Raw genomic sequence first — 13320 nt, forward strand, 5'->3', positions numbered from 1 at the left:
CACAGACGAGGATAGGAGGGGTTCGGTTTTAAGTGGAGCTCCTTGAGAAGAGGGATCTTTTATGCCTGCCATCAAAAGCTGAACATCTGTTCTATTTCTTTTATAGCCATCCAACCACAAAATGAGTGTTACACTGAGTATAATTATGTTGATTATTTAGTCCTTGAGAAAGAACACTGTACAATTTCAGGGCAGACTTTGGAATCATTCAAGAAGTCATCAGCAGTGTTTTGCGGGAAGGCTGGTTGACATTAGAGACCCTCAAATGCTCTCGTGTCAAATCAGCGCTGATTCACGGAGACACAGTAATTGTAAATAACATGGCTAGACTGGAAACCTCTACTTTTTTATTGGTTTGGAGCTCGGTACTGCTCAGCAGCTCCTGTGTCCCGCTGCTGGACAGGTCTTACCTTATATTCACTGCTTGGCTGGTTTCATTAGGCGCACAGTCTCTGGAGGCACACAGCCATGAGTTGTCTGCAGCTCAAAGCGATGGGTATTAACAGCCTGGCATGTAGTGCTCTGTGACGTTTTGTGGTGTGCTGCACTCTAATGACATTGAAGGTGTACCCAGCTGGATCCCTCTTTATATTTCACCTCCCAAGAAAAGGTCTAAAAAGCCTTCAAGCTGCTTGAGAAAGGTCATCGGCACGCGCGCCTCCATCTCTTAGCTGAGGGCTCACGTAGCGCTAAACCCGTCACAGAAAAGCATCGGGCTTTTTCTTCAGCGACAGACATTAATGCACTCTTCAAAATAATGGGAGAAATTTAGGGTTTGTGCCTTATGAGCGAAACCGTGACATTAATCACACTGAACACTTGTTTGGTTCGGTACTTTTTTGAATGAATGTTGGCGCATTTAACTGTTTTACATTCACCTGAAATCTTTGGATTTCCTGCTACTGTCAGTTTGTTTTGCCCATCAGCAGAAAGTGTAATTTCACGCTACAACACCTTACAGTGTTTCATATCTTAAAGATAAAAATATAATCTGGGGAGTCATTATTGTTCTGGATATACAGTATACTACAGTGTACGGGGTACAAGTATAAAGAAAATACGTTTTTGACCCTTTAACATCTAACAGGTCACAGGCAACACGCAGAGCATCTGTCCTTTTTATAGAATTTACACATATTTGGAACATCTGACGCAAAGGTTTCTATCAGAAATGATGTTGTGGAAAAATGTGTTATTGTAAGGTAACATCTTCCAGGTCTGATATGTAGCCCAGCCCTAACCCCGGTGACCTGCAGGATTTTTAAAGGTTCGCTTCATTCAAACTAGAAGCAGAGAAAAAGATAAATCAATAATGGATGTGACTACTCTTTGCTTTTGAAGAGGTGCCTGTTTTCTTTGTTGCACATACTTTTTCAAGGTACTCTACCTGTAGGTGCTACCACAGTGCCAGGAGCTATTTCAGGTGTATCTGTTGTCAGAAGTGAGTCTCGTTCATTTTTTCCATTCTGACAAAACTTTGCATTGTTTCTCATGCAGAATGAAGTCACTGTAGTATTTTTGGAAACCCAGAAAATCTCGCTGTAACAGCCAACCAATAGCTAGAATCTAGCATTATATCCTCCCGAGAACCAGCCCATTCATTTATGTCCTCTGAAATGGACATTTGTTTTTGCTCTATATCTTTTGACTAAGTCCTGATGCACTGAATAGAGGAAATCCTGGACTTTCCATTGGTATCTCATGTGTCTGGGTGTTAGCAACAGGAAGAAGCAGGTTCAATGGGAAGATTATTTTCTTCCTCGGTTCTCAGGAAGATATACACACATTATAATACATTCCCCGGAGGTCCTGTGATCTTTCCTACTTTATGGACTTCCATCCATTTCAGGAGTGAGTGAAACCTGCAGGCTTTAAAAGGCTTCCAGTTGCATAGAAGTGAGGATGCACATTTCTATAAAGACCAGTTCCTTGATTAAAGTCACAATAAGTACAACGTGGAATCCATTTTATTAATTATAGCTATTAATACTCGTACCCATAATTGTCTATTAATTACAGTCAATTATAATTGGAGAATAACCCAGGATATCCTCACTGGTCATCGGGCAATGAGTGAGCAGTATCTCCTGGAATTCGATCCACCTATATTGTTTCTGCCTCTGTATGTCAAAGTGGGCTTTTACAGCTTGAGCTGCCCACGGACTGCCATGATAAGTTTGCCGTCCACTCCTGATTGTCCCTGACATCAGGACAAGTCAGTCTCAGGGAGAATCTCAGCCGCTACTCTTTATGGCACAAAGTAAAATACTTTTTTTTCTACAACAGTTGAAATATTTTTAACTCAGCTGGATGTGCAGTCACCTCAGTTTGTGGGGCCTTTGTAGGTAAACACACATTAGAGCTCCGATCAGCATGAAACTGTACCGGTTCCATCAAGTGTTTGTCAGTTATGGACTTGGATGAGAAATTTGAAGGTGCAGCCATAAGAACAGCACAAACTTAACTATAACTTCTGAGTTTGAATTCTAGGGTCTGAAGAAAACGAAGCACTTCTTCTTCCTGTCTTATTAAGATAATATGTAGTTGTGATGGGGAAAATAGCAGCAATAACAACATATAACAACATATAACAGCAAATAAAATGAATAACTCCACTTTCAACACCTCTGACGTAACCTCCCAGGTCAGAGATTTAGTTAGCCATCGTTAGCCAGAGCTCATGTGTACTGTATTCTTTTTAGCTGTTCCTCCATGGAGGAAAAATCGTTTAAAAAAAGTGAATTCTTGCTGATATGTTGACTGCCAGTTCCAATTATTTAAAGATCTTACACTTAGAGTTTAATAAAAAAAAAATATTGCTAATACAGGAAATGAGGAAAACGCTTTTGACTGAGCTGAACTTTCAAACTTTGAAACCTCAGAAGTTCTTTACTTTTTCAAATCTGGCGTCTTTATGATGAAACTGCTCAAGATGTTGATAAACTGAGATCATTTATGCATTCATACAAACATTTGTTCTTGTTTTAGCATTAGCATTTAGCCACATCTGGTTGACTTGTAATATAAATCTAACTGTACTTTTGTCTGTTGTTGGTTTTAATGAATCAAATTTCTATTTTTATTTCTATTCTGTCTCATTTGTCAACTGTTGATTAACGTTATGTTGTTTTTATTTTGACTGTCTAATGTCATCTCTGTGCACCTTCCTGCTCCCACAGCACCTTTAGTGGACTCGAGCCCCAGACACAGCAGCTCAGCGATGCTTATGCTCCTGTCAGTTGTGTTTCTTGGCCTCGCGGTGTTTCTCATCTACAAATTCAAGAGGTGCAAATCTTTCTGATTTCTTCCACCTGCTGTAGGGCCCCACTATATAACTATTACTCTGTTCTTCATTATTGATGATAGCAGATGAGCCCTGTCTAGACCAATCTATTATAGTCATATTTGGTATTTTCAATTGATAGATCACTCTGGAGTTGTCACTCATACTTGTGAGATTCCAGTGCATGAGGCGTGTGCAGCAATCAGTCACAAAATTCAGGGAAAACGAGCAGTAAATGGTTTAATATGCAGCTTCTCTGCCTTGGATCTTATTTGCTGAATAAATTATTCATACTCAAAATTATTCTTTTGAAAAGTCTGAGGGAAATGGAAAAGCTGTCATTAATTATGGATATGAAGTTTTTCCCATTAGTCAAAAGAGGATGCATTTTTCAAGAAATCTTACAGTTGACAAAACAGAGCAATTAATAACCCAAATGTATAGTAATTGCAAATAAATTGGATAATGTCTAAATAAAGATCTATATTAGGCGGTATAAATGCAGATGAGAAAAGAAACCAGTGTTACTGTAATTTGTCTATAAATTAGGCACTCGAGTGTAATTACAGTCAAGGCAAGTTTACAGTTTGTCAGCACCAGGAAACAGAATCATCTTTGAAAAAGTAGCTCAGTGCAACAGTCTGTCAGACTTCTTAAAAACCCACATTTTTAACTCGAAAGAAAAATAATTTTCATTTTTCTAAAAAATGTTGATCCTGCCAAAACATCACAGCTGGAAGCAGTGAGACAACAGAGCAGGCAATTCACATTTAGCACAGACGGTTCAAACTTATTCATCCCAAAGCTTACTCTGTGCAAAAGAGTCAATAAAGACAAACTGGATAATCAAACCAGTTATAATTATATTAAAGGTGTGCCCATTGATTCATATTATATAAGAAAAAACTACCTTTGAAGATGTCAGCTGTCAGTGAACTTCAAAGCTACAGGGAATGAAATAACCAGCAAAAATATATAGCATCGAAATATTGATTATTTAAAGGTTAACCAAAACTAGGACCAGAGTTGTTTTCTCCTTTGATCTGATGAATTCTGTAGTTACACATGTTATAGTTATGCTGACCTTTATTTGCCTCACCTGCTGAAGTTAACTGGCCTGAGAGAAAAAAGAAACCCTGCAAGGAAGCAAGTAATAAAGATCAGGACAAACTCGGTGAGAGCAGCTTGATGTGTAGAGTCTGATGAAGATAGTCAGGCAGGCAGAGATGGAGATGAGGCTGCAAAATCAAATAATTTATTCATAAAGTCGTGTTCTCGGTTGTAATTTACTAATGAATGTAAACTTGGGACTGCGGTTACATAGCCTTAGAAACACAACAACCCCACTGTGTGCATGCACAAACACCGCACCTGCACGTGAGATGGTTATCTAACATTTGTTGATCTTGTTTTCTGTAAATCCTCAGAAAAATACCTTGGATCAACATATATGCTGAGGTTAACCAGGAGAAAGAGCAAGAGATGATCGGCTCGGTCGGCCAAGGCGACAGCACGCCGAAAATTACTCTGAGTGAGTTCTCCACATCCAAAGAACTCATGGAGAAGGAGCTGGATGCCAGGGTCAAAAGTAAGTACCTGCTGAGAGTAGGGACAGGCGTTTCAAGCAAATACACTTCAATATTTTTTTGGGTTCTAGACGCGTTGCTGCCACCTTAAGTAGTAGTCATGGTGTTGGTGGGTTACTCTATTCACCTGCTGTAGAAATAAGAGAAAATCCATGAACAGGAAATGGCCACATAGATGATTTAACTAACTCACACTTTAAAGGCATGTAGATATCCAGAGACAAATAGAAGGCATCCATATACATATGAATGTATGCGATGCACTATATACTGCATAATCTCATCTGTGTGAATATCAGCACTATGTGTCTTTGCGACGAATCAAGTCATGATTAAGACATTTTCAAAAATATAATACATGGAGCACAATAAAATCTGGATCTCAGTGACCTTGTCGTGGTCCAGCAAGGTCTGTGTCACTGCTACATTGTATTTTAGGACATTTAAAACATGCACTGTCCACTGTTTGGAAACTCGGATATTCCCTATACCGAGGTTTCAGACATGCCAAAACTTGCCAGGGCATGTAAAGATGGAATTTCAGGGACAAACTTTCTTTGTCGATGGCTTTATAGCAAAAGTCAACATGATAATGTGTAGGATAACTGTGCGTAGAATCACCTCCTGGGGATAATTTACATACTGAATCTGAATCGTCTTTTAAACAGAAATCCAGCAAATGAATCTCCTTTTTACCATTTTTGAATTATTCACAGAGGAGGAAATCCTTAGAGTAGACAAAGCCCGTGAAAGGGTTTTAGAGGGTAAGGAAAGATTCCAGTGACACCCACAGTACTGGGAATAATGACTAAATAATAAAACCAACATGTTTAGCATGTGGCTGCAGGACTCCATCAAACACAGAGGGAGTGGCCTAATCATTCCTCATTCAGTCACAGTTTGACTTCAATTTAAAAAGAGACATTCATTCATTCATATTTCATTACATGATAAAAAAAACAATAGGTTTGATAAGCTAATTGCTGCCCACTCTGACTGTATATAACAGAGTGGATTTTCTATTGTTACCAGTAGAAATGTACCACTTCTGGCAGCTGCAGACCCAGGATTGATTTGGCTCTGAGATAGTTTAAAAGACAGATTAAGTTCCTGCACTTTCACAGTTCTGGAGAGCTGACTGCTTCTGACCTGTGTGTTGAAATTCAGAGGAGCTGTCGAGAATGGAAACTCACACATTAGTGAAACCCTCAAGCAGCGAGGCCGTGAGTGTGCTGCTTCATTTCAGCAGAATATTTTTATCCAGGTCAATGTCTGATTGTTACTTTTTTTTTCTTTTTACATGTGATCTGTATTCCTGCACGAGAGTACTTTCAGTTTCTCCATAACTCATGTAGCACCTCGAGTCAGTGGACGGGGACGCACAGTAAAGTGTAACAAAACAACAATAAGTGTAAGAATAAGAGTTAAACAACATATTTACGAAACACTAATCAAATTACTACCATCTGATTCCACGTTTGAAGCAACAATGGTACATTGTTGTTTTTCTCTTAAATTAAAGGTACCATGTGGCTGCCGATGGGCCTGATATCCACTTACAAGAACATTATACTGCCACTGTTTTATCGAAATTTAAAGCAGATGTCCTCCTATGTGGATCTCATTTCTCTCAGAAACGAAACTCAGGTAAAAAAGAAAAAAGAAAATCATGTAATTCTTTGTTTTTACATTCATCAGGTCCCAATCAGCCCAAATAGCAAAGAGAAATTAAAAATGCATGCATTCATGAAAGAGTTTGGGTCTTAGGAGGTCAAATTCGAGCAGGTGCTCAGCACTACATGCATTTAGTGCAACAGAAAGTGTATCAAATCATCCCTGCCTGCCATCAAAGGACAAGGATATTTAACCTCCTAGGACCTGTCGTCCACATATGTGGACATCACATTTTGGGTTATTTAGACCAAAATACTCAATTTTGCTCTACATGGGCCTGATATCCACTTACGAGGACATTATACTGCCACTGTTCTATCAAAATTTTAAATGAATATCCTCATATATGGCTCTTAGTTTTCTTAAAAACAAAAATAAGGTTAAAAAAAATCTGGTAATTCTTTGTTTTTACATTCATCAGGCCCCAATATGCCCAAATATCAAAGAGAAATTAAAAATGCATGCCATGGAAGAGTCCGGGTCTTAGGAGGTTAACGAAATGTATTTCACAATGAATAAACGCTGCTTTTTATTTGCACATTTCTGCAGACGTCCTTGAAGTTGCTGATTGATTTGTGCTATATGCCAGAGTAAATTAACAGCTATTCTTGTGTTTCTCACGTAAATGGCCTGTATTTGTATAGCGCTTTTACTAGTCCCTAAGGACCCCAAAGCACTTCACACATCCAGTCATCCACCCATTCACATTCACACACTGGTGATGGCAGCTATGCCACAGCCAGTGGCACCACCAGTAGGCAACAGGTGAAGTGTCTTGCCCAAGAACACAACAACCGAGGCTGTTCAAGCCGGGGCTCGAACCGGCAACCTTCCAATTACAAGGCGAACTCCTAACTCTTGAGCCACGATCGCCCAACACAAATGGGGTAGACGTCCAGACTTTCGATATTTGGTTCTAAACTTCCTCACCGAGCATGTTCCAATTAATTGGACCAAACATATCATAACAAAAGCTGGCATATTTTTCATAATGGGTCAATTTCAAATTCCAACGCGTCTTAATAGCTTCAGAGCCTTTGAATGGAAATTAAGTACAAGGAGTCAATGTCAAAGAAGCTATTTGTTTTATAGTCATTAAAGCTCTGAATTAACTGTCTTTGTGCTTGGCTTTTTTTCCCCTCTTTCATTTCCTTTATTTATACTCAGGGGGAGTCGGAAATGCCTGCGAGAGCACAAGGGAGATTCCAAACTGTACTAGTGTGTAAAACTGGTGGAGCAGCGCTTCATGTACAGAGCAAAGTATTTCAGTGTCGGGGTTTTTTTTTGTTTTGTAATTCTCAACACAACTGATGTTAATAGTTTTCTAAGGGACCTCATTTATACAGACTTGCATGGATGTCTCATTCAACAACATCCATGCAGTTAATGTCAATTTACTCAATGAGATCATTGTAATTACTGACAAAACATATTCAGTTTTGTGGATGTATAAGCTACATAGCAGCATTCATTTGCAAAGTGAAATATCTTTCGTGGAAATCTATCAAAAGTTATGTACATTTCTTAAGGCGTTTGCTTTGAAAATCATTTCTGCCTATATATAGACTATAATGTCGGAGTCTTCAATCAAACAGGGAATATTATTGAAATGTACAATACTGTCATCTGTTCTGTTAAATGTATATATTATTACTTTCTACATGCTCGTAGTCTGAGTACCATGGCGGCAACAGAAGATCTGACGATGGTCTTTTTTTCTGAAAGTGTGTTTAAAAAGTCAAACATTACTTAAAGAAACCGATTTCCTTTGCTAAGGTCCTTAACTTGTGCATGTTCTTTCTGAGGACACAATTTCTGTGTTGTAGATAAGCAGGTGTTGTAAATAGTTATTTTCTAATCATGTGTCAAAAGACCCCAGTTGATTCTGCTGATTCTGTTTTGCTCTCATTTTCTTCAGTCAAGTGTTGGCTGAAATGAACCTGATAGAAAGGATTTATCTGTTAATGCAGGTAGAGCTGCATCGGCATAGTGCAGATGTCCCTCATGTTCTCTGAAAATAAAGTTAAAAGGATCATCCTCAACAGGATCATTTTCAGGATATTTGCATTTTCAGTACAGATATACAATAGACTGTCATTAAACTCTCTGAACCAAACATTTGCAACCAGAGCCCGACTCATTTGTTGGTCGGCCAATGCTGGCTATTTATCGATCTATCGATATTGGCATTTACAACAGCCGATAAATGAAGTTTAAAAGCTACGAAACAAGAGAAACATCCTTCAGACGTGCTGTTGTTATGACGTTTGTCCACCAGAGGGCACTCTGCAGGTTCCCTGCTGGGAACCACAAACGCAATAACCAGCTGGTCCGAGCAAAGTCGGGCAGAGTGTGAGCTCGTAAATAACTACAAATGTCAGGGAAATCTGTATATCCCATGTTTGAATCACCAAACATCTGTAGCAGTATTGGCCTTAAACGTCCCATTACAGTCCGGTTCTATTTGCAAGTGAGTCTGTGGCTCTCACTGTTCAGATTTGGCTTCGATACTAATGTTGAATCACTTTGGAAAAAAATGTATCTATTGTGGTGACCAGTGATCAAATTCACAATTTCAACTCATTGGGGAAAAACATGGTGTTTATTTTAAGTAGGCTTACAGTTGGGTTGTGGTTTCTGCTTCTTCTTTGGTTTGTGGCAGTTTCCAATGGAGCTCATGCCAATATTATTATTTGTAATGTCCTGCAATTCTTTTCAGTCATGGTGGTGCTGGCCGCTCATCTGGCCAATCCACCTCATTGGTCCAGATTCAACAGTAATAGGATGTATTGTTCTAAAACAGTTATGGTGCCTAGTGGGTAACTTCATACGACAAGTCCTTGATTTATCCACTAACACCACCGAGTGGTTGACATGGATTTAAATCAGGACTGGTTATGATAAAATACTAGGAATGAATGGTGTTATACATTTCAAATTGTGTCTTCATTCTCTTCAAAGGACTGCTGTGTGAAGTCTTGTTTTTTTGTACCTTGCCAGAGCAGCATAATCAACATGGTGATGCCAACTAATGATGACAAAACATATATGGTGGTAATAAGTAGTTTAATTAAGTCAATGAAATTTTCTCTGCCTAGACTCTTCAGCCTGAACTACTTTTTAAGATTTCATTCTCAAAAACCAAGTCCATCTTCAGTCAGTAACAGTTCCACTACTGTAAGGCCAAAGTGAAGACGTTTGGGCTTTTTTGGACATGAGAACTTTGAGATACAGGAAACCTGTCTGTGCACATAACCAGACCAGAGTAAGACTGGTGAACTGGAAAATTTGCTTGTAAATTAAATTAGCCTTATAGCAATGAGTCGCATCGATGTTATTGAACTTGTTAAAAGAAAGTTCTGAACTGCAAATCTGATGCAGCACGATTGAAGTGAAAGAGTCCTACATTCATTTTAATCACAGTAACTCGATGCAGTCCAGGACACACCTGGGCCTCCAAGATGGTTTCAAGTAATGTGTACAATGTGAAAAGGTAAATCACTTATTAGCTCACAGTTTTTGGATTCCAATATCATGTTCTCCCATTATTTTCAGTTGTCATAGCTTCAACTTCACATATTTTTTTCCATGTATGCTATCAAACCCAACTTTAAGCCTACAAAGTGCTTTTGCTGTTCATTAGGATTAGATAAGCTAATGAGTCCATGTTCTACAGAGTGTGTTACCAGCATCTTTGGTGCTCATTGTGGCACAATTTTTACACCACTCAAAATGTGCAACTACTGCTATTCTAACAATGTGACAAAACCAGAACATTGTCTTCAACTGTGCCTGGAACAGTATGTATTTATTTAATGAATCCACAGTGTACAAACAGAGCTCCCCTGGCTGCCATTAGCCTCCATTCACAAACCAACGCTCCAGTCTCTGCTTTGCATCTAGTTTGAAATGAGTGAACACCGTCCTCCCAGCATGCAACTTCCCCCAGCTCTGCATTCTCCAGGCCTGCAAAAGCCAAGTGGCCTCGACTTGACTCCCGTTGCTCTCCCAGTATCCAGCATTGTTGTTAGTGAGAGAAAGCTGGACAGCTCAGGGGAGGGTGCCACATGCAGAGGTTTCCTGCAGTGCTCAGCTCAAGCAAACAGCAGTTCCAGGAGAAGCGAAAGGCTGCAAAAAGATATAGGCTGTCACATCACATATGCATTACCTGCAACAGAGTGCTCTCATCTCAAACCAAACAGCCAAGCCAAGCCTTGTTAATACAGACAGAACACACATTGAACAAAGATTGTTCTAGAGCTTTGTTGTATTCAACACATGCCATAAGCAAAGGATTGTTTGCTTGGCTGGATTTTGTTTGGGTAAAGGCTTTGATGGTGGCACTTTGTTCTGATTCTTATTAGAAAAGCAGAATTAGGGGGGACAGAAAAAGAAATCAAAAAGTTTCTCCATCCTTAACTACACATGGATATTGTCTTTGTTTTCTGTTGTTTTTCTCTCTCTTGGACCCTTTGAAATTGTGAAGAATGTACAATGAACATAGTACACTGGCTGTCCATAAAAGTTTGCAAAGAACAAATGCTTCAAAATGTGGTGCTTTATCTGCACCAGCACATTGGAAGTGCCACTAGTAAAAGAAAGGACTTTGATCACTGGAAACTTCTGTCTCATCTGATATCTTAAATGCCACATTATACCGTAAGCACCAGACAAATCCATACTTGAACCATAAAAGAGATCCTTTGCATTTGTGATTTTTCAGAAGGCAAAAGCATTGTAATGTTCTTCAGTGCACAAAAATCTACAATGCATGCATCATCAGTAATGTTCTGTTTCATCTTGATTTCGATATTTCTACGGTAAAGAAACTGTCATTTTGAAATTGTTTCAAATAAATGTATTTTTGTACATCAGTGCGTTCATTCTCTGGATGATGAATTTCTTGTGAACCCAAGGGTGCAAAGAAAATGATGTTCGCTGAGCATTACACTGTTTGCCTGATGACTCAACCAACCTCCAGTGCAGAAGCACAAAGCGAGGTCGGAAAAGCACCAGCAGTGTTGTCGGCCTTGTGTCTGGCCTGCAACCGCGGTCAGTGTCACCAAACCGTCACGGCACGGTGTCAGCTCTCACAGTCTGTCCAACTAATGGAATAAACACACTGCTACAGTGAGGAAAAATGCACAGAGAGAACAGCTCGAGCACATTGTTTGCAGTAATAAAAAAGATGGATGCAATGAAAAACACTTTTAATGTAATCAGGTTTTACTGCATGCCTCTATTGCATATGTAGATGTGCAACAGTGGCTGAACAAACTCCAAAAAGCTAAGCCAGTGCTGGAAGTCCAAATATTTAACAGAACCCCTAAAACCTGAGAATCACGTTGATGAACTTCGTAAAATGCTTTGACAGATGAAATAGTGTGATGAATGTGCCATTAGATTCCAAAAGCAAAATATTTTTGGTTCATAGGGCTTCTTTTTTATTTACCCCTAACACGGGAAGTTCATTTTAATTCTGCATTGTCACTGACAATCAAAACAGGAAGTCACATGGCCTGTTTGCTACATGATTGGAAATAAAACAGAAACCAAACATAAGAAACTTGCAAAACATTTTATTGAACTTTTATTTTACCTTTGCTTATGTTCCCATCGTCCATTAAACCCCACCAGACCTTCTAACCATAGCTTTAGCTCTCACCGAGGTCTGGACCTGTATCAAGATAATGGAAATTGGCACAAATCAATATGTGACACTCTATATGGGAATTCTAAGGGAAGTCACAGCCCACACTACGGTGCCTCTCTGTGGGTTGTTTTTAGGTTTTTTAAAAACAACCCACAGAACCAAGCTCAGTTAAAATCCTGAGCCTGGTTCTGCCGGAGGTTTCTTCCTGTTAAAAGGGAGTTTTTCCTTCCCACTGTCGTCAAAGTGCTTGCTCATAGGGGGTCATATGATTGTTGGGTTTTTCTCTGTATGGATTATTGTAGGGTCTACCTTACAATATAAAGCACCTTGAGGTGACTGTTGATGTGATTTGGCGCTGTAGAAATAAAATTGAATTGACATTTTTAAGGGGTTAGGTTAAAACATGACTCATTGAGTTGGGCACTAGTAGTGAATCAGAGGCACAACAGGGAAGAGCCACTGAAGAAGCACGTTTTTCCCTGCATGCTATTTAAATTTCAAGTGAAAGAATTATTTTTTTGTTATTTTGTTCTACACATTTCATTTTTATACACTTAACACACATATTGCATATTTCCACACAGTTGGTCCCACACAAAATAAAGCCCTTTACAGTTTTATGGGTTTTTTAGTGTAAATGGCTGTATTATAGGACCGTGTCTGCTGTAAAGTGTAGACTTTTCTGTTGGACATTGGAGCACAGATGCTACACCTTATGTTGCAGTAAGAGAAACATTTATGAGCCTCACTAATTTCTAAACCTGCTTATGTCAGACATTAAAACAAGAGTAATTACTACAGTGAGCTTTTCTTTCAAGCGATGCTTATTTAATCCACAAAACCATTACAAGTTAATCAAAAATAATTATTTGAAATAACTAAAAAAAAAAATTCTAAAAATACTTAAAAATATATTAAGTTTACAGAGTTTAATCTATTTAATTACAGTGAGCTTTTGGGTTTTCTGTGTGGAACTTCAGGTTCTGTTCCATAATTAAGAAATCCTCATTTAAAATTGCTTGAACATTTTTAAGGATTCAGAGAGTTAAAACTCCAGCCTTCCAACTTCCTTAACCAAATTTTGTGTTTCTGATTCACACATGGAAAGACTGCTGTTGAATAAA

The 13320-nt window shown here is 38.9% G+C and overlaps 1 protein-coding gene across 1 annotated transcript in view; it reads left to right on the plus strand.

Moving 5' to 3' along the window:
- Positions 1-11417, plus strand: part of sorcs3a (sortilin related VPS10 domain containing receptor 3a) — a 255954-nt gene extending 244537 nt beyond the window's left edge. Inside the window, exons 25-27 of the mRNA XM_026169671.2 lie at positions 3180-3285; positions 4711-4871; positions 7711-11417. Of these exons, the coding sequence (XP_026025456.1) occupies positions 3180-3285; positions 4711-4871; positions 7711-7769 (326 nt within the window). The 3' untranslated portion in view covers positions 7770-11417. The remainder of the gene's footprint in view (positions 1-3179; positions 3286-4710; positions 4872-7710) is intronic.
- Positions 11418-13320: the final 1903 nt, after the last annotated feature.

The sequence above is a fragment of the Astatotilapia calliptera genome, chromosome 6, assembly GCF_964374335.1.
Source record: "Astatotilapia calliptera chromosome 6, fAstCal68.1, whole genome shotgun sequence".
NCBI lineage: Eukaryota > Metazoa > Chordata > Actinopteri > Cichliformes > Cichlidae > Astatotilapia > Astatotilapia calliptera.